This window comes from Lepidochelys kempii, chromosome 23 (assembly GCF_965140285.1).
Source record: "Lepidochelys kempii isolate rLepKem1 chromosome 23, rLepKem1.hap1, whole genome shotgun sequence".
Lineage (NCBI taxonomy): Eukaryota > Metazoa > Chordata > Testudines > Cheloniidae > Lepidochelys > Lepidochelys kempii.
In genome coordinates this window covers 8775477-8794953 of record NC_136402.1, presented here as the reverse complement: position 1 = coordinate 8794953, position 19477 = coordinate 8775477, and the positions used below count along the sequence as shown (strand labels likewise).

The 19477-nt window shown below is 53.2% G+C and overlaps 2 protein-coding genes across 6 annotated transcripts; one reads left to right on the top strand and one right to left on the bottom strand.

The window, feature by feature from the left end:
• Positions 1–6802, bottom strand: TRAPPC6A (trafficking protein particle complex subunit 6A). The gene is made up of 6 exons (XM_073322270.1): positions 6709–6802; positions 5021–5088; positions 3671–3788; positions 2697–2780; positions 800–893; positions 1–170 (listed from the first exon to the last, which is right to left on the bottom strand). The coding sequence occupies exons 1-6, from the start codon at positions 6766–6768 to the stop codon at positions 139–141; spliced, it is 456 nt and encodes a 151-aa protein (XP_073178371.1). The 5' UTR covers positions 6769–6802; the 3' UTR covers positions 1–138.
• On the top strand, positions 6651–9248 carry BLOC1S3 (biogenesis of lysosomal organelles complex 1 subunit 3). 5 transcript variants are annotated; one of them, XM_073322268.2, is made up of 2 exons: positions 6651–6860; positions 8215–9248. In XM_073322268.2, the coding sequence occupies exon 2, from the start codon at positions 8232–8234 to the stop codon at positions 8799–8801; it is 570 nt and encodes a 189-aa protein (XP_073178369.1). In that variant the 5' UTR covers positions 6651–6860; positions 8215–8231; the 3' UTR covers positions 8802–9248. The 5 variants fall into 5 exon arrangements, with proteins under 5 accessions (XP_073178369.1, XP_073178368.1, XP_073178366.1 ...); XM_073322267.2 differs by having other exon boundaries at positions 6651–6864; XM_073322265.1 differs by having other exon boundaries at positions 6651–6881.
• Positions 9249–19477: the final 10229 nt, after the last annotated feature.

The window sequence follows — 19477 nt, the reverse complement described above, 5'->3', positions numbered from 1 at the left end:
TGAATGGAAATCAAAAACACTTTATTGCAAACCTACGACGTCCTGGTACCCAGAAAGCAGAAAACCAGCTCCACTGAAACAGGGCTGCAGGCTGCTCCACTGTCTCTCGTCCACCCATTCCCAGCTGCCAGCACCAGGTCAGGATTTCTGAATCACCACTTGAAATTTACCTGGCAGAAAGAGAAAGCACTGAGCGTGCCACACACACAGAAAAAGGGAACTGCTGCCATGGCATGGGGCTGGGTTAGAGAGATCTCATGGCTGAGATCTCATGGGAAATCACTGTCCTGGCTTCATCCATGCAACCCCACCAAATACTGAACCAAGAGCCCAAATCCAACTCCCTGGGCCTCTCTTTCCCTGGACACATGGCCCTCACTGAGCGCCAGCTAGGAGGGGTCCCTTTCTGAAGTGAATACTGGGCAGGGAGAAGGTTGGCCTCCCCCTCCCCACCCCGGCACACCATTCTGTACTACACAGGTTGCAGCAGGGCACCTTCCTCCACATGGTGACGACAGCTTTGTGACAAGGGCTACCCCGTTGCCAAGAACTGGACTCAGACCTTCTGTCTCCCTTGTTCCATTCAGGGCCACAGAACAGACATCAGCTGGCTGGAACATCTGAGCAAGCCCCAGCACGTCACACTGTGACCCAAGGCTCCCCAGGCCCCCTTCTTCCCTAGAGCAGGGATGGGGGAGGGGTATATCCAGTATAGATTAAGGTTCCCTGCTTGCTGGCAGCCTGCTCCCAGCCTACTGGATCTCAGCTCCCTCTCCCCACGCAGAGGCTAACTACTTACTGGAGGGCATCCCCGGCACCTCGGCCGTCACAGTGCTGTCAAAGCCCAGGTTGGAGAGAGCTCCTTTCACAAGGCCACATGTAAAGGCGAGAAACTACAGGAAAGGCAGAGAGCCGGTCAGTTCTCCCCTTGGGGAGCAGCAATATTTGCCCTAGGTAGAGGGGGATCGAGCTAGGACTCACTAGCTACACTGGGAGTGACTCTCTCTACGTGCAGACTGCTCCAGTGGCTACCAATAGGGAATTATCATCACAGTCATGGAGTCCTCTGGTGAAATCCTGGCTTGCCCAACTCAGTGGGGGACTTCAGCGGGCCCAGGATTTCATGCATACGTTTTAAGACAAGAAATAACAGTTAAGATCATCTGCTCGGATCTCTTACATAACACAGGCCAAATAATCTCCCCCACTGATTCCTGCATCAAACTCGTAACATATGGCTGAGAACAGAGTCTCTTTGTAAGATGTCCCATTTTAATTTAAAGACTCCAAGTGGTGGAGAATCCGCACCACCCTTAGGAGAATTCTCCCAGTGGTTACTCTGACTGTTAAAAATTTGTGCCTTATTCCTACTCTGAGTTTATCTAATTTCAGCTTCCAGTCACCGGAACTTGTTCTAACTCACTTGGCTAGATTAAAAAGCCAGAAATCTCTTCCACGCATAGGCACTTGTAAATCATAACTGTAACTGTCTTTTGGATAAACTAAAGAGACTGAACTCTTTAGTTTCTCACCAGTCATTCTGGTAGCTCTTCTCTGCACCCGCTCCAATTTTTCCAACATCCTTTTTAAAATGTGGACCCCAGAAGTGGATGTAGTATCTCAGTACCAGTCTCATCAACGTTCTACGGAGGGAAAATCACCCTCCTGCTCCTACTCACTACTCCCATTAACCATGGGCGGCGGGTATCACAGGCCAGAGGAGGTTGAGCCTCCCCAAACAGCCCAACGTGGCCCTGCCCATGCTTTGCCCCCCTCCTGCCTGCTTCTAGCTGTCCCGCTCTTCCTCCGTGGCTCGGCGGGGCCAGCCTATGGCTGGGACTCGGGGCGACTGGGGCCGGTGCTTGCACCGCCTGGCACACTGGAGCTGGGGGCCGCCCGCTTGGCACTTCAGGGCTGGGGGCCACTGGGGCCGTCCGCCTGGTGCTCTGGGGCTGGGCGCTGCCTGACTAGCATTCCTGGATTGGGGGCGCTCAGGGGACCTGGGGCTAGGGGGCCAGCGGCCGTGGTGGGGGTGCTCTAGGCTCTGGCGGGGGAGGGGCAGGGCCTCAGGCAGAAGGAGAGTGGCTGGGGGCTAGCCTGCCCCATGGGCGGTTCACACACCACCCATGCCATTAACGCATCCAAGTATCCCATTAGCTCTTATATGGGCTTTCAAGAGTTACACCAGCTCCAAGTTCAAAGCACAACAGTGACGGACTTCACCAGAGGGCCTGGAACCCAGAGTGCAGGAAAGCAGGCCAGGTCACAGTCCATGCAGCTGTGTTTATTATTTTAGAACATCAAAGGTATGCTGAGGCCCCCCAGATGAGGTAGAAAGGCCTGGTTCCTGCCCCAAAGATCTTACAACCTAATATGGGCTATCTGAGCTTGAGGGGGGCAGTCAGTCACAGGAGAAAAGGAGCCACAAGGACTACCTGGTTCAGATTCAGCTTCCAGCTTGGCTTGCTAGACAGCTTTCAAAGCCTGGCAAGAGCCAACATACAGCATGTCCATGACTGCTTTGGAGGAATGTAATCTGTTGGGTTTTATATTGGGGATCTGAACACTGAAGAGGGTTTTAGCCGTGATGACCGAGGTCACAGTGCAACCTTTCCTGTGGTCCCGACAAACAAGGAGGAGATTAAAGCACCCGGAGGAGATGGTTCTACTGGAGGATGTCCCCTTGTTGTGCTTACCTTGGGTGCCTCCTCCAGGTACTGCTTCCCATTGGACAGCTGGCTTAGGAGGAGGAAGTTATTGTCTTGCAGCATGTAGGTTCCCTGTCAGAATGAGATTTCTGTGGGTTTGGGATTCAAAATAAGTCAAGATGGCTGGGTCTCAGAGCCGCAAATACTATGCTCATTAGAAATGAAACCAAGAGTCAGACTGTGTGAACAGCAGGTACCAGGATACCCCCTGCACAGCACATGAGACCATCAGCAATTGCCTAGAAATCCATCACTACTGCCACAGGCTCACCCAATGCCAAGCCCCCGATCCTAGCACAGCAGGAAGAGCACTTCCTTCCACTAAATGATCCCAGTGCTGCTCTGTGGGGGGAGTACTCCAGCTGCCCCTTCGTCAGTGCACTCGCTGTCTCAGAGGCAGCCTTCAGAGGGACCCCTGATCTGCAAATGGCACCTCGGCATCTAAGTCAGGTCAGTTCCAGAGTAGGGACAGGCACAGGACTTCCAGAACACTCTGATCCAGTTCTGGATCCACTTCATGGTCCTTGTATTAATCTCTGAGCTATAATGGGCTAGGACCTGCCAACTTCAGTGACCACCTCTCTCCCCAGGACAATGGGGACAATAGGGTGGAACTCCAGGGCTGGGCATTCTTAGTGCAGGGTCCCCAGCTCAGGAGCTCTGTTCTCCTGGAAATAAGGCTGTGCGTGTGCCACGCACCCCTCAGCCACAATGCCAGACTCAAATGTTTGCTCAGGCCTCTTGATACTAACTGAGGCAGCAGCCTTGTTCTTTCCACCCTCCTCTTGGACTAAGCTAAGGTGCAAGAACAACTTTGGGGAGAATTAATGCTTCTCCTCACCCCTCTGCATCCTGCAGCAGGGACACTGAGACACCTAGGGAGCAGCCTGCAAAGCCCAAGACAAAACTGTGGGAGAGCATCCAGTCTTCCTGGGAGCAGGGGAAAGCATCGCAGCTCTTACCTGATGGTTGGTGCGCAGATTATCCACCTGCTTCTTGAAGACAGTTATCCACAGATCCTTGCAGAGGAATTTCAGGACGTCCAGCTCATCCTTGAATGACGGAGTCTCCTTTGTCAACCTTCAGCAGAAGGGGGAAATCGCTGAGTCTGCTAATTTGTCTCTTTGAATGGGTCCTACAGTATCAGGCAGCAGGACTAGAGAAAACCCGGAGCTGAGTCACCTCTCAAAGCAATGCTGACAGGATAATTGGCAGACTGCCCAGGGGCTCTAGCTCAGTGGTTCTCAAAGCCGGTCTGCTGCTTGTGCAGGGAAAGCCCCTGGCAGGCCGGGCCGGTTTGTTTATCTGCCGCGTCCGCAGGTTTGACCGACCACGGTTTGCCACTCCAGGCCAACGGGGGCTGTGGGAAGCGGCGCAGGCAGAGGGATGTGCTGGCCGCCCTTCCTGCAGCCCCCATTGGCCTGGAGCGGTGAACTGTGGCCAGTGGGAGCCACGATCGGGTGAACCTGAGGACGCGGCAGGTAAACAAACCGGTCCGGCCTACCAGGGGCTTTCCCTGAACAAGCGGTGGACCGGCTTTGAGAACCATCATTTGAGAACCATGGATGCTCTAGCTGCATCATTTCCTGTTTTCCTTGTATCTTGTCAAAAGAGATTGAGCACTAAATGGGAAGGGAAGTTGGATTTACTCAGGCCTGGGGCTTGGAGCCCTGCCTAGGAAGGGAGCTGGGAGCCCCTTCAGCACGTGCAAGGGGGATTGAAGCCACTCCTGCATTTGGAAGTGCTTTCCACTTAACAGATCAACAGCATGGAAACAGAAGGGCTAAATGTTTTCAGAAACAACTAAGTCACTTAGGAGCCTAAATATCATTCACTTTCTGCGTCTATTTGAGTCAATGAGCTTTAGGCTCTTAAATCACATATGTGCTTCCTTTGTGCTCTCTCTCTCATGGTTTTAGGACACATCCCCCAGGGAATCAGCCACCCCAGCCTAGCCCAACATCCAAAACATCCATCAGTTAAGCCAACAGACTCACTACCTTACTCTGCTGCCCAGTGGGCAGGAGGAACTGCAGGAGGGCAGACAGCACAAGCAAGGGGAACTCAGAGCAAACAGTGCCAAAATTAGAAATGAATCCAGCTTCAGGACCCCTATCATGTCCCCAGCCCCTCCTGAGGCCTTCCCTCCTTGGTGCTCATCGGGCTCTATTTCAGACTCTGATTCACTCCCAGTTCACAGGCATCACTTTGTACTGGGAGTTGCTCCTGCCGAACTGTTAAGCTTCCTCCTCCACTGTCACTCCAGGAATCTCCCACCCCACCCCGCCTGTGCTCTGGTACTCTGCACTCACCTCTCCGAGAGTCCTTGGCCCACTCGGAAACCCACTCCCTCCAGCGCACCGAGACCTTTCTCCTGTTCCTGTCAAACACCACAGATGAAAAGGCTCAGAATGAGGCCAGTGCATGTGAGCCATTCATCTGGCACTGGGATTAGCCTGGCCTAGCAGCACCTCCATGGCTTCAGAAGTGTGGGAGAAGGTCTCTGAGCTGGGAGCAGCAGGGCAAGATGGAGCACTGTGAAGTTGACGCTGAAGAGTGGGGTATGGTGGGGTGGGGTAGGGGGAACCTGCTGCTCACTCTGAAGTTTCATCGATTCCAAGGCCAGAAGGGACCACTGTGAATGTGATCATGTAGTGTGACCTCCCATACAGCACAGGCCGGACTACTGCACGCAGCCTTTGGCACGGAGCCCCACCCCCTTCACTGCACCCACCCCTGGCACAGAGCCCCACCCCATTGCACAGAGCCTCGCCCCTCACTGCATCCATCCTCTGGCACAGAGTCCCACCGCCACGGCACAGAGCCTCTGGCACAGAGCCCCGCCCCGCACTGCACCGGATCTCTGGCACAGAGCCCCACCGCCACTGCACAGAGCCCCGCCCCGCACTGCACCGGACCTCTGGCACAGAGCCCCACCGCCACGGCACAGAGCCCTGCCCTGCACCCATCCTCTGGCACAGAGCCCCGCCCTCACTGCACCCAACCTCCAGCACAGAGCCCCACCGCCACTGCACGCAGACTCTGGCACGGAGCCCCGCCCAGACTGCACCAAGCCCCACCCTGCACTGCACCCAGCCTCCGGCACAGAGCCCCGCCCGCACTGCACCCAGCCTCCGGCACTGAGCCCCGCCCGCACTGCACCCAGCCTCCGGCACTGAGCCCCGCCTCCACTGCACCCAACCTCTGGCACTGAGCCCCACCGCCACTGCACCCAGCCTCCAGCACCGAGCCCCGCCCTCACTACACCCAGCCTCTGGCACGGAGCCCCACCCACACTGCACCAAGCCCCACCCTGCACTGCACCCAGCCTCTGGCACAGAGCCCCGCCCGCACTGCACCCAGCCTCTGGCACCGAGCCCCGCCTCCACTGCACCCAGCCCCACCCTGCACTGCACCCAGCCTCTGGCACCGAGCCCCGCCTCCACTGCACCCAGCCCCACCCTGCACTGCAACCAGCCTCTGGCACCGAGCCCCACCCTGCACTGCAACCAGCCTCTGGCACCGAGCCCCGCCTCCACTGCACCCAGCCCCACCCTGCACTGCACCCAGCCTCCGGCACTGAGCCCCGCCCTCACTGCACCGAGCCCCGCCCTGCACTGTACCCAGCCTCCGGCACAGAGCCCCGCCTCCACTGCACCCAGCCCCGCCCGCACTGCACCCAGCCTCCGGCACCGAGCCCCGCCCGCACTGCACCCAGCCTCTGGCACCGAGCCCCGCCTCCACTGCACCCAGCCCCGCCCGCACTGCACCCAGCCTCCGGCACCGAGCCCCGCCCGCACTGCACCCAGCCTCTGGCACCGAGCCCCGCCTCCACTGCACCCAGCCCCGCCCGCACTGCACCCAGCCTCCGGCACCGAGCCCCGCCCGCACTGCACCGAGCCCCGCCCCTCGGGAGCGCACCCGCCCGCAGCGCAGCGGCTCGCGCCCGACACGGAGCCACGTCCCCAGCTCCGTTCCCTCTCACCCCCCTCCCCCTCACCCCACACAGCGCATGCGCCATCTCCATGTGCAGCATCTGGAACAGCAGCGAGTCAGCCATAGCCGCAGTCGCGACTTCCGGGATTGGACACCACGTGACTGATCATGTGACCTGGACTCCGTCCGCGCCGTTCCTGTTCCGCCTCCGCGACGGCGCGTAGGGAAGAGAAGCGGGTGGGGGCTGGGCAAGTGGCTCGGAGTGTGGGGGCTGTTTGAGGGACTTTGGGGGGAGTGTGGGGTGAGCACGGGCGCTCTAGCGGGATGGGTGGGATGAGCCCTGGGGGGAGAGTTGGGGTGAGTGGGGGGCGCTCTGGGGAGGGGAGTGGGGGGCGCTCTGGGGGGTGAGTGGGGGGCGCTCTGGGGAGGGGAGTGGGGGGCGCTCTGGGGGGAGGGTTGGGGTGAGTGGGGGTGCTCTGGGGAGGGGAGTGGGGGGTGCTCTGGGGGGAGGGTTGGGGGGAGTGGGGGTGCTCTGGGGAGGGGAGTGGGGGGTGCTCTGGGGGGAGGGTTGGGGGGAGTGGGGGTGCTCTGGGGAGGGGAGTGGGGGGTGCTCTGGGGGGTGAGTGGGGGTGCTCTGGGGAGGGGTGGGGGAGTGGGGGGCGCTCTGGGGGGAGGGTTGGGGTGAGTGGGGGCGCTCTGGGGAGGGGAGTGGGGGCGCTCTGGGGGGTGAGTGGGGGGAGAGTTGGGGTGAGTGGGGGGCGCTCTGGGGAGGGGAGTGGGGGGCGCTCTGGGGGGAGGGTTGGGGGTAGTGGGGGTGCTCGGGGGAGGGGAGTGAGGGGCGCTCTGGGGGGAGGGTTGGGGTGAGTGGGGGGCGCTCTGGGGGGAGGGTTGGGGTGAGTGGGGGTGCTCTGGGGAGGGGAGTGGGGGGTGCTCTGGGGGGAGAGTCGGGGTGAGTGGGGGCGCTCTGGGGAGGGGTGGGGGAGTGGGGATGCTCTTGTGGGAGGGGTGCTCTGGATGTGGAGAGAAGTGTGGGGGTGCTCTAAGAGTAGGGGTGGAGGAGTAGGGGGGTGGGTTGGAGGGTTGGGGTAGGGCACTGTAGGGGGAGCAGGGTGCTTTCTGGGAGAGGGGCTGGGGAAGAGGCTTTGGGGGAGAGGTGGAAGGGATGTCTATGGGAAGTGAGGGGGGGTGTCTCCCTGAGAAATGAATGACGGGCTTCCGGGACTTTGCCCATGGCCATATTCTGTCCTGTAGTGATGTCCGTCATGCCATGGACTGGTGGTCTCTATTTTGTTACTGTGTTGCCCCCCACTTGGGGGGGCATTCACCTCCTCATTCACCTCCTCTCTCCTGGCTGGGTACCTGCCATCCAGCGGTTGTTGGGCTGGTTGTTGCTGGCATGTAGCACTTCAGCTAACGGCCCACATAGCTGCTCCCTCCTGGAACTTCACAACCACTTGCCAGCTTCTTCCGGGCTCCTGGGACCCATCCACCTTCTGAGCTGTCCCAGGCTCTTCTCCATTGTTACAGTTTCCCCTCTGTTGCTGTGACTGAGCTGCTTTTGTTTCTTTAGGTGGCTGAAGCCCAAGGATGGCAGCGCCCCAGTACAAAGCAGTGGTTCAAGGGGAAGCATCTGAGACTGATTCAGATGAAGAAGTTTATCTGTCGTCCGTTCCTCAGGCCTCCTTCCCCAGCCTCTCTGGTGTGAAAGTCCTCGGGGAAGCATCTGAGACAGATGACGAAGAAGAAGGGAGCCCAAGTGAGCACAAAGTCAAGTCTAAGCTAGTTGACCTGGACCTGCCTCCCCTGATTGTCATCAGGAAGGAGGAGCCAAGGTCTTCTATGGGAATAGAAGAGAAACCTGCCCTTCGTCTCCAGCATGAGGGGCGCTATAGCACCTTGCTGCAGCAGAAGCTGATTGAGAGCAATGCCCGCTTGTACTACGACGTCAGCAGCACCATCAAGCACGTGTATCAAATGGCCACCAAGGAACTCAGCACCATCACTGCACAGCTTAGCAACTCACAGAGCGCCATCATCAATGCCTCGCACAATATCCGCCTCGTTCTGGATGACTTGCAAGCTGTGGCTGACAAGATGGACATTGTCACCAGCTGCAACCTGCTGCCTGATATCCAGATGGAGCTGCCTCCTGCATAACCTATCCCTTCTCTTGGAACTAGGGGACCTGAGCTACTCTGTTCTGTTGGCAGCTTGGAGTGATGGGCTGGTTGGTTACTGATGGGCACTGGCTTGTCAGAATGAGGGGATGTGGAATATCAAATGGAGCTGCTTTAGCCCTGAAGGGTCTTTGTAGTTTTGATGATGACAATACTACCCAGCTAGTCCCAAGCGAATTAATGACCAAGATCTCAGGAAACACTGCTCCCAACATTCACAAAGGTCTCATGCAACTGCTGCTTAATAGAACTGCTGTTAACATTATCATGTGGCTGGAGCTAATCCCAAGAAATAAGTGCAGTGGATGCTCTGTAAGGTTTGTGCTTTAGGGTAACACTTTCAGAGTTGTATGTCCAGCACGTGTCTGAAGGCCAAGGACAGTGCCTGTCCTGTAGCTGATGTAAGTAAAAAGCTCTAAAAATGGAATCTGTGGGTTCTTTTTTCTGGTCAGCAAAACTACTAAGGGGACTAACTGTCATGTGGATATGTCCCCTAACATAGAGCAGTTGTCAGATGGTCATTTCTAGTCATCCTTCCCCAGTACGGAATTTAAAGCCGTGATTTCTCAATGAAAGGTTTCTCAGCCTGTTCCCTGGTGTTTTATCATTTGGGAAACTAATACAGACCCAGATGTGCTGACAAATACCCTGTCAGCTCGAGTTCTGCCATTTTCTTCTCTCTCGCCTACTTCTAGGAGGGGTCACACAGGGCGGTGTCCTTGGCCTTCTCGTCTTTTCCCTCTACACTGTTTCTTTGTCATCTCCTCCACTCACCTGGCTTCAATGACCATCTTTACGCTGATGACTCAGCCCTACTTGTCCAGTCCTACATCACCATCTGTCTCTGTATCCTCCTTGGTCATGCCTTCCTTTAGCATAGTGGTGAGTCTCCCTGCCTGTTATCCGGGAGACAGGGTTCAATTTCCTGACAGAGAGGCTTCACTTGATTATGTGACGTGGTAGCCTGCAATACCAGAGGACTGGATGTGATGACCCAGGAGGTGCCTTACAGTCCTGTGTATCTTCCTCCTGGATGTCTTGCTGCTCTCCTAGGCCTAGATCCCCAGTGGTATTCAGACTCCTTAACTTCCATTGATTGCAATGGAAATTAGGACCCTAATTTCCCTTTGAGGGTTTGGGCCCTAGCAACCAAAGTCTCCTCTTTCCCTTTGTCTGTCACTGTTCAGAACACCACCATCAGGCCTGCTAGCTGGGTGTCCTCTGTAACTTTTCCCACACCTCACACACCCAGGTAGTGACTAAATCATGCTGCAGCTTCCTCTGTAACAGCTTGACTTTAATCTCTGTCCATCCTGTTCACTCTTTCCTCTGGGCCCTCACCATCTCCTAACTTGGCTCCTATGGCATCCCTGAAACCCACATTGTTCTCCTGGCTGTTCATTCATCGATTATAAGGCAAGATGTGACCATTATGATCATCTAGTCTGGCCTGTGTCATGCAGATCAGAGAACTGCATCCACTGATTTCTGCATCCAGACCACAAACCTTAATCTTAGCAGCGGAGTTTTGAATTATTAGTTCCTTGTATTAGTGTAGTGTGATGCCTGTGTGCCTTAGTCATCCTGGCCTATTACTTTAACCATCTCGAACCCGCTTGAATCCCTCTGCTGGCTCTCACCACTTTTCTGCATGAAATTCAAGCTTCTTGTGCTCACCTTTAGCCTCCCTCTTCCCCCCACTTAGTCCTTGCCTGTTCCTCTGCTTTTGTAACTTACTGATTTTGGTCCCCGTCTCCTCAGGAGTCTCAGCCTCAAATCTCCTTCCCCTTCTGTTCACCTCTCCTCCTTTGCCCTATCTTCCACACCACTCCTTATGCAGGGAACACTTTCCCTTAACTAGTCTGTTTAAAAACAACCCCCGTCCCAGCTTTTCCTTTAGATCCCTTCTTAAGATTCCCTTTTCTTCTGCCTACATAAGAGCTAATTGGCTTAGTAAAGGGAGCCCTTGCACTCAGCTTGGCTGCAGCATGATAACTTTTGAAGACGGCCTCCAGTTCCCTCTGGAATTTCAGAGAATGTTCTAAGTATCCATGGCAGAATCCAGTTGATTTTGATGAAAATCAGAAAACTGGAAAAGCCTGATTTCTGCCAATCTAAACTGTTTGATTCTGTAGGCTCTGGACACATGGGTGAGGCAGTTACTTCCCCCAGGCTTGTGGCAGGGGAGCATCACTCAATACAGGGATGAGGCAGTGACATCAAGGTGAGGTTAGATTTAGGGAACCATAGGGATTCCTCTGCTTGCAGCACCAAATGAGCACACTGTGGGCCTGGTTTTAGTGGAAATCAAGCTGCCAGAAGCCTCTTGCCCCTGCAGTCTGGCCAGCACCCTACCCAGCAGACCCTTGCCCCCAACTCCAGCCAGCTGCGCCCCTGACTTCAGTTGACACCTTTGCACTGGGGAGACGTGTTTCTGGGGCCAAGGGGCCCAGCTGGGTGTACACGTCTGCCTATGTAAGTAACAAGGTGTGACCCTCCAGTTGTTGTTGCAGTTAATGTGTCACCAGGGTTAAGTAGGTGGCAAGTACTGAGGTAAAATGTATCTTTTGTGTCTATGATTACATACAAAAACTACATTAAAAGAATGTTCAGCTGACAAAGTCAAGCACTCAAAAGTTAGGATATACCAGAATTAAGGTTGTTTCTGTCTCCTTGTACATATGTATTTTGATTCCCATCTTTAACTATGTACTCACATAGTATTTTTCCACAGTACTTCTCCCTCCATCAGGGGACTGGCTGGGTGGTACTAGTTGAATGGGTAATCGTTCAGTATTTTATGCAGGCATATGGTTCAGTGAGTGGTCTTTTCCGTATTTACTGCTCATTAGCCAAACACTAAACATCGACTTACTCATTTCCTCATGGGCTCTTCTCTGGTACCCATCATTGAGCATTTGAGTGCTGCTTTAAATTATTTCTCTTCACAAGACCCTGGGAGATATTTACTGTGCCTGACTCACAAGTGAGGAACTGACACACAGAGAATTGCGAAGGGTTTGCTCATTTTGTTTGGGCGCTGAACTTGGGACACTTTCAGTCAGATTTTTTTCAAAATGCTGCTGTTGTCTTGTCCGGGATAATAATCTCAGGCCATGACGTTTGAGAAACAAATTAGCGCCTCTCCGAGGGTCCTCTCTAAGGACTTGGTCCAAGGTGTCAAATCCGAAGAGCATCACTTGCCTTACAATATGGCATTCAGAAGTGTGGGCAGTGTTAAAGCCTGCTCTTGACTGTGACAGAGGAGGCAATTACCTGCAATATGCTGGACAAACCTTGTTGAATTAAGTTTAAGTATTTTAGGAATTCCTTGTATTAAAAATGCAAATATTTGTGTTCATAGAATATCAGGGTTAGAAGGGACCTCAGGAGGTCATCTAGTCCAATCCCCCTGTTCAAAGCAGGACCAATCTCCAATTTTTGCCCAAGATCCCTAAATGACCCCCTCAAGGTTTGAACTCACAAGGCTGGGTTTAGCAAGCCAATGCTCAAACCACTGAGCGTTGTGTGTAACTTCTGTGAGGGGGAGGCAGGTCTAAAGAAAACTGTGGGAAGCGTTATGAGCCTCAGGGGACACATTTAAAACAATGGGCCAGACAAGATTAAACTTCTAGTGAGTGGCTTTCCTCAGAAATATGTGGGAGAATGGGAATGCAAATTACCCACCTCTGGTTCCATCCTTCTGAAACTGCACCCCGAGGAGAAACGCATTGTCTGCTGATCACACGTTACATGAGGACAAGTTCAGCAGCCCAAACTGGATAAAAGAGTGACTCAAGTTCCTGGGGTTGCTTGTTCTGAGCTAACAGCTGTTATGAACTTGTTACCACAGAAAAACCCCAGGCTGGTGGAGGGTGGGGGTTGGGTTTGAAACACTGTTTACTGGCTGGAGCCCTTAGTGGAGTTCAGATTTTAATATTTTCTCTGTAACACTTTTACCTTAAGAAGAGGTATACTTGCTTAGAAAGGACTGTGTTGTAGCATAACTCTGGCAATTGCATCATTTATAGCTCCGAGGGGAAAAGCAGACCAGAGGTGCTTAGGCGGTCTGACTTTGCTGGGGAATTCACAGTGTAGGCAGGGAACAGTGCAGCCTGGAAATAGCCAAGTCAGGAGGGAGAGAGCATTAGGAGTCTTAGTGACAATGTAGAATTCAGGCCTGTAACTTTGCCTGAGATATAATTTTGGGTCTTGTTTGCCCGGTTGATTTTTGATATTCTTATATCTTATACTAATGCGTGCAAACAAAGGACAAAGACTCTGTGTATGTTGCTTCTGCCTAGCCAGTTGGGTTTGTTAGTATAATGGGAACAGGTTAGAACAGTTAAAGTGTTACTGGGCCCTGAACACCTTCCTGATCCCCTGCATCTCATTCGTCCTAAGGGGATCCGCCATGGCAAAGGTACCCCTCAACAAGGCAGACAAGATCATCCAGCAGCTGGTGAAGAAGTGGTTATTCCTTCCCCAGAGAGCCAGCAATGAGCTGATCTATATCACCCACAGGCATGGCGGTGCCAATGTCCCCTGCATGGATGTCCTGTGTGACATCGCGGTGATCACCCACGCCTTCCGCCTGCTGATGTGTCCTGACGCCATGGTAAGGAGCATCACAGCAAAAGCCTTCCATGACGCAACACAAAAGCGGATCGGTAGAGCCCTCTCCAACCAAGACACCGCCAGCTTCCTGAGTGGTTCCCTGGATAGCGAATTTGGCCGAGATGGGGGCGACATCGCTTCACTGTGGTCCCGCGCCCGCAATGCCACGCGCCGCCTGGGGAAGCGCATCGGCCCCTGCTGGGAGTGGTGTGAGGAGCGCCAGGAGCTGGGAGTCCTGGTGCCGCAGATCAGGTCTGAGGACAACACCATCGTCACCCCGAGCGCCAGGGGCCTGCTGGAGAGGACCCTGAAGGCAGCCATCCACTCGCTGTACATAGAAGCCCTGAAGCGTAAGCTGGAGCAGGGAAAGCCTTCGAACTGACCAGCAAGTGGGATGCCAGCAACCACTTCCTCGCCGGAGGTGGCTTCACCCGTTTCGCCGACTGGCGGTTCATCCACCGCGCCCGGCTCAACTGCGTCCCGCTCAACGGAGCCGTCCGCCACGGGAACCGAGACAAGTGTCGCAGGAAGTGCGGCTACTCCAACGAGACCCTGCCCCACGTCCTGTGCAGCTGCAAGCCCCACTCCAGAGCCTGGCAGCTGCTCCACAACGCCATCCAGAATCGCCTGGTGAAAGCCATCGCACCGCGCCTGGGGGAGGTCGCTGTGGACTGTGACATCCCCGGTACTGACAGCCCGCTGCGACCCGACGTGGTTGTCACTGACGAGGCCCAGAAAAAGATCATCCTCGTCGACATCACGGTCCCCTTCGAGAACAGGACCCTGGCCTTCCGAGAAGCCCGAGCTCGGAAACTGGAAAAATACACCCCTCTGGCCAACACCCTCAGAGCGAAGGGCTACGAGGTGCAGCTGGACGCCCTGATTGTCGGAGCCCTGGGCGCTTGGGACCCCTGCAACGAGCGTGTGCTGCGGACCTGCGGGATCGGTAGACGCTACGCACGGCTCATGCGGTGCCTCATGGTGTCGGACACCATCCGATGGTCCAGGGACATCTACATCGAGCACATCACCGGCCACCGATGGTACCAGGAGGAGTGAGGCGGTACGACATTGTGCACCTTTTGTGGGAAAGAGACTGAGAGGCTTTCCCCATTGGACCGTATGAACTGGAACCATAAACCCACTGAACATTAAATCCCACCAAATGAGGGGAGACCCATCCCCACCATCGAATGCACTCACTATACTCCGCACCTGAACATAGCCGTTATGTAGATAACTTACCCCCATATCTCAGTGTCTGTACTCTGACCAGTTAAACTTTTACCCCCAGTTGGGGAGATTGCAGATTATTATGTAATCCTTACTCCACCAGCTCCTAAATCGAATTTCGCACCCCTTGATAATCTGTACCTTATCCCCTGACAACCAGAAACTTCGATGCTTGAACTCTGTACCGTTTCTTATTTCAACATTATCTTAATAAAAGCGCACACTTTAAGATTGCCTCAACTCTTATCTCAAGGCAAGGTCAAGCACCTAGTCGGGAGGGGCAAGGGAGGATTGGGGGGAAGGTATAAAACACGAAAAGGCCAAAGAAATGCCTGTCCCTGACCATAGCACAACCTCACCCCTCCCATGGGATATAAAAGAGGTGGGACAAAGACCCCCAGACTCACAACCCCCAAAATGGAACATGACCATAAATTGTAAGTGGTGGGACTGGGGGTGTGCATTTCAGGTATAACTATGCCCTCTAAGGAGCGGGAAGAAGGGGACACTGGGAAACAAGGCTCTGCGGCATCTGAGTTATAGTCATGCTTGCTGGAAACTATCCCCAGTACACATTGCTTTGCCTGCACTTCAGACTTCTGCCCTTTTGCTTTCTGTCTATGTGACAAGAACCAGGGGAGCGGGGGTGAAGGGAAAGCCCCAAACAATATTCCAAGGCACCTCTCTCCCTCTGTGGAGCCTAGGTGCCTAACTCAAGCTTTGTGGATCACAGTATGTTCCTTTGATGCTCAGCATTGCAAAACCTAAATGCTCTTGCAGATCTAGGCCAAGATCCCTGCCAGATTAAATGCACAGGCTGCACAAAGCTCAGGGAAAGAATCAGAATAGCACAGTGAATGAGAATGACAAGCTTCATTTGTTGTAGAATTTGTGTACAGAATGAGGCTGGGGATTGCAGGAGAGAAGGGATGGTCCGCTGGCTAAAGCAATCAAATGCAACGCTGGAGAACTGGCTTCTACCTTTGTGTCAGCCACAGAGTGAAGTCACTCAAAGCCAACTTTTTCACGTATGGCCACTAATTAGTATGTTCATTTTGAGGGTGCTCCTCTTGAGACACTTGGGGATTGAGTTCCAGAAGTGCTGAGAACTCAGCTGCAACTCAAGTCAGTTACAAGTCAACTTTCAAAAAATCAATGCAATTTATAGGAGGCTCAAAGGATCAGAGAGCGAGGCAATGAATTGACTTTTTGATGGATGTAATCACATGTTGGTGATGGGTTTCAGGTAACTGATGATCACACCAAAGCTGGAAGATTGGAGTCACAGGTAGGGACAACAATGTATGAGGAAAATATTCTCTATCAAGGAAAATATCTGAAATAGGTGGTAGAAAGATAAAAGATCCTCTGATCAATATCAAAGGATGTCAGTGCATGCCCCTAGTCCCACCCCTTACAATTTATGGTCATGTTGCCGTTTCGGAGGGTCCTGAATCTGGGGACTTTGGTACCATCCCTTTTGTATCCCATGGGAAGGGTAGAGACTGAGGTTGTGCTTCAGTCAGGGACAGGCATTTCTTTGGCTTTTAGTGTTTCTTTTGCCTCCCCCCTTGCCCCTCCTAACTGGTTGCTTGACCTTGGCTTGAGAGAGGAGCCAGGCAGCCTTTCAGGGTATGCTCATATGTTAAAAAAATTATATAATACATAGGTTGGGAAAAGAATGTCTGTACATCTGGGTATAGTGCTTAGTCAATACAAAGTTAAGTTTTTTTTTTTTAAAGTAATGTGATACATAGAGTACATAATCAGCAATAACCCAAATTTAGGTGAATAGATTTAACAATGCAGTTTAGATATTAGAATCTGAATACATGGGTACATCACTCATGAAAAGTTGTACAGAGATTTGGTTGTGGAAAGCAAAATATATTAATGAGGGGAGATTGTCCCTCAGTAATTGAGAATTAGGTTGGTTGTCCATTTAGAAAATACAATCAATGAGGAAAGTATTTGTTACTTTCCTGACTATGCTTCTCATTGGCACTCCAGCTCATCCCACCTGGTATTGCCGATGTCCAGTGATGTGTTCTATGCAGATGTCTCCTGATCACCTGATGGCATCCAACCCCAGGAGTTGCTGCATCAGCCGAGTGTAGCATTGAGCGATTCTGCATTCTCTCAGCACTCACTCATTACTGGGGACCCATGCACCCAAGGCTCCGATGATCAAGTGTGTCTGGACTTGGTAACCCTTAGCTCTCAAGGTTTTGGCCCGAGGGGCATATTTCTCTACCTTTCGAGCTCAGGCATCGTGGAAGGCCGGGGTCCTATTCTCGAATGGCACTGTGACATGAACCATGATGATCTTATTCTGGTCCTCGTTGGTGATGACAATGTCTGGTCGCAGTTGGCTGTCAGTTCCGGGGATGGCAGAGTTTATGGCAACCTTCCCCATGGGTGGCAGGATGGCTCTGGCCAGGCGATCTTGGATGGCGTTGTGTTGCAGCTGCCAAGCTCTCGAATGGGGCTTGCAGCTACACAGGAGGTGGGGTAGTGTCTCGTTGGCATAGCCGCACTTCCTGTGTCGCTTGTCCCGATTCCCGTGGCGGATGGCTCCGTTCAGTGGGATGCAGTTGATCCGGGCCCTGTGGATGAACCTCAAGTTGGCAAATCGGGTGAAGCTGCCCCCAGGGAGGAAGCGGTTGCTGACATCCCACTTGCACGTCACCTCGAACGCCTTGTCCTGGTCTGGTTTCTGTTTTTGGTTTTCCACATATTGGCAGTGGATGGCATCCTTCAGGGTCTTCTTTAGCATGGTTCTAGCTCTCAGAGTGATGATAGTGTGATTTGTATTCTTCACCTGCGGCACCAGGACTCCCAGCTCCTGGCGTTCCTTGCACCATGTCCAGTGGCAGCTGATATGCTTCTCCAGTCGTCACGTAGCATTGCGGGCACAAGTCCAGAGTGAAGCAAAGTCTCCCCTCTCTCTTCCAAATTCGCCTTCCAGTGAGCTGCTTAGGTAGGTGGTGACATCTTGGTTGGAGGGGGTCCTGGCGATTTGCTTCTTCACAGAGAGTGCTCTGCAGGATGCCGTCATGTTCCTCACCGTGGTATCTGGTGGAAAGCGTGAGTGATCACGGCAACGTCGCACAGATCACCCCTTTGAGGGATGTTGGCACCGCCCTGCCTGTGCGAGATGTACACCGGTTCATTGCTGGCCCTCTGGGGAAGAAACGTCCACTGGTGTTACTCCCATTCTGTCCAGGAACACTTTAGCTCCATTCCTTATCTTTTCTTATTATACTAACAAACCCATCTGGCTGGGCAGAAGCAACACACCGGTGTCTTTGTTCACACACAGATTAGTAAGGATATGAGAGAATCAAAAGTCAAACCCAAAATTCTATCCCAGGTTAACAAACAGGTCTATATACGAACAACAAAAGCCACCCAAGCTAGCCAATGGGAGATGCTGATGACAAGTGTATGCTCAGCCCCTCCTCTCTGAGAGGTAGGGGCCTCCGTCTGGTCTGCAGGGAGACTCCTATCTCTGCTTAGCCATCCATGAATGGGAACCTGCCACCTTGGCCAGGCAGCTTAGGTACCCAGGGCATTTCTTGTGGCAATGAGTTAGGGACTGGCTTGCTCCACACAAAAACAGCCAGGGGAAGAGCTACCTCTATTAGCCCAGGGGTTAGTGCCTGCCCCTGGGATGTGGGAGACTCAGGTTTGAGCCCCCTTTCTGCCCTGTTCAAATCTTCCCTCTCAGGAGACAGCTCTAACCACTGATCTGTGGGACAGTTTGATGGGGGGTTGCCTCAGTCTCTCCTGTTCCACTGTGGCTCAGTAAATGAAAGAGTGACTGGAGTAAAGGGACAGAATCCTGGCTCCCCCCAGGTGAATGCCCTAACCCCTGGGCTACAGAGAACAGTCTCTTGGGCCCAATGTTTAAGTTTTGATTACTGTGGGAACAGTTATTGAGCCAAAAAAAGAGAGACTGAGGCAGCTTCCCATCAGAATACCCTAGTGGTTAGAAAATTCACCTGAGAGGTGGCAGACCACTGTTCAAATCCTCTCTCCCCCTGATACCAGTCAGCTCTGTGTTCTTGGGGAACCAGCGTGCAGTATCCAGCCTGTCTGACTCATGAAAGACACACCTCCACCAGCCTCTGCTTAAACCATAACCTATCAGAGAAAAAAAAACTTGCGAAGAGCAGTGAAGGGCAGATGGGAGACATACTTAGACCCCTCCTGACAAGGGTGACAAGATTAAGACATCCCCATTAGCATACAGAATGAAGAACAGAGACAACTCCCTTAGCCTCATCTGCATGAAAGATGGGACAGGGATTAGCATAAAGAATGAAGAACAGAGAACCACACTGAACTCTGGGACCAGAAAAGCAGGGATGCACTGCATCATGGGAATCTACTCCAGATGTCAATGAACCTATGCTTGCACACACCCAGCTCAGCAATTATCAGACCAATTTAGTAATAAATCCTTGATTGATATCCAAAATACTGAAGCAGCCTAGTTGCATTGTGAGCTCCCTGAAAGAAATCACCACCCATAGCTAAGAGTGATCAGCTCCTATTGTCTAGCCTAAAGAAAACCCTTGAATCATCAGTTTACCCATAAACAAATCCCTTGAACCATTGTATTTTCTCTACAAAACCCCCTACCTATGCCCAAATAAGGGTTCTGATGCTTAGATCCAAACTATGCATCAGTTCCACTGGGACTCCATCATCTCCTGACTGATCGTGCTGGGGGCTCTGCCCGTCTCCTGCCCTCAGGACCCTGAGCTACCACCATCACCTGGGAGCCCTGACCAGTTTAAG

Coding starts and splice junctions, on each gene's coding strand:
- TRAPPC6A (XM_073322270.1), bottom strand. CDS start 6,768: ATGGCTGACTCGCTGCTGTTCCAGATGCTGCACATGGAGATGGCGCAT. Junction 5,089..6,708: donor TGGCGCATGCGCTGTGTGGG/GTGAGGGGGAGG, acceptor GGTGTTTGACAG/GAACAGGAGAAAGGTCTCGG. Junction 894..2,696: donor ACCTGGAGGAGGCACCCAAG/GTAAGCACAACA, acceptor CCTTTCCTGTAG/TTTCTCGCCTTTACATGTGG.
- BLOC1S3 (XM_073322268.2), top strand. CDS start 8,232: ATGGCAGCGCCCCAGTACAAAGCAGTGGTTCAAGGGGAAGCATCTGAG.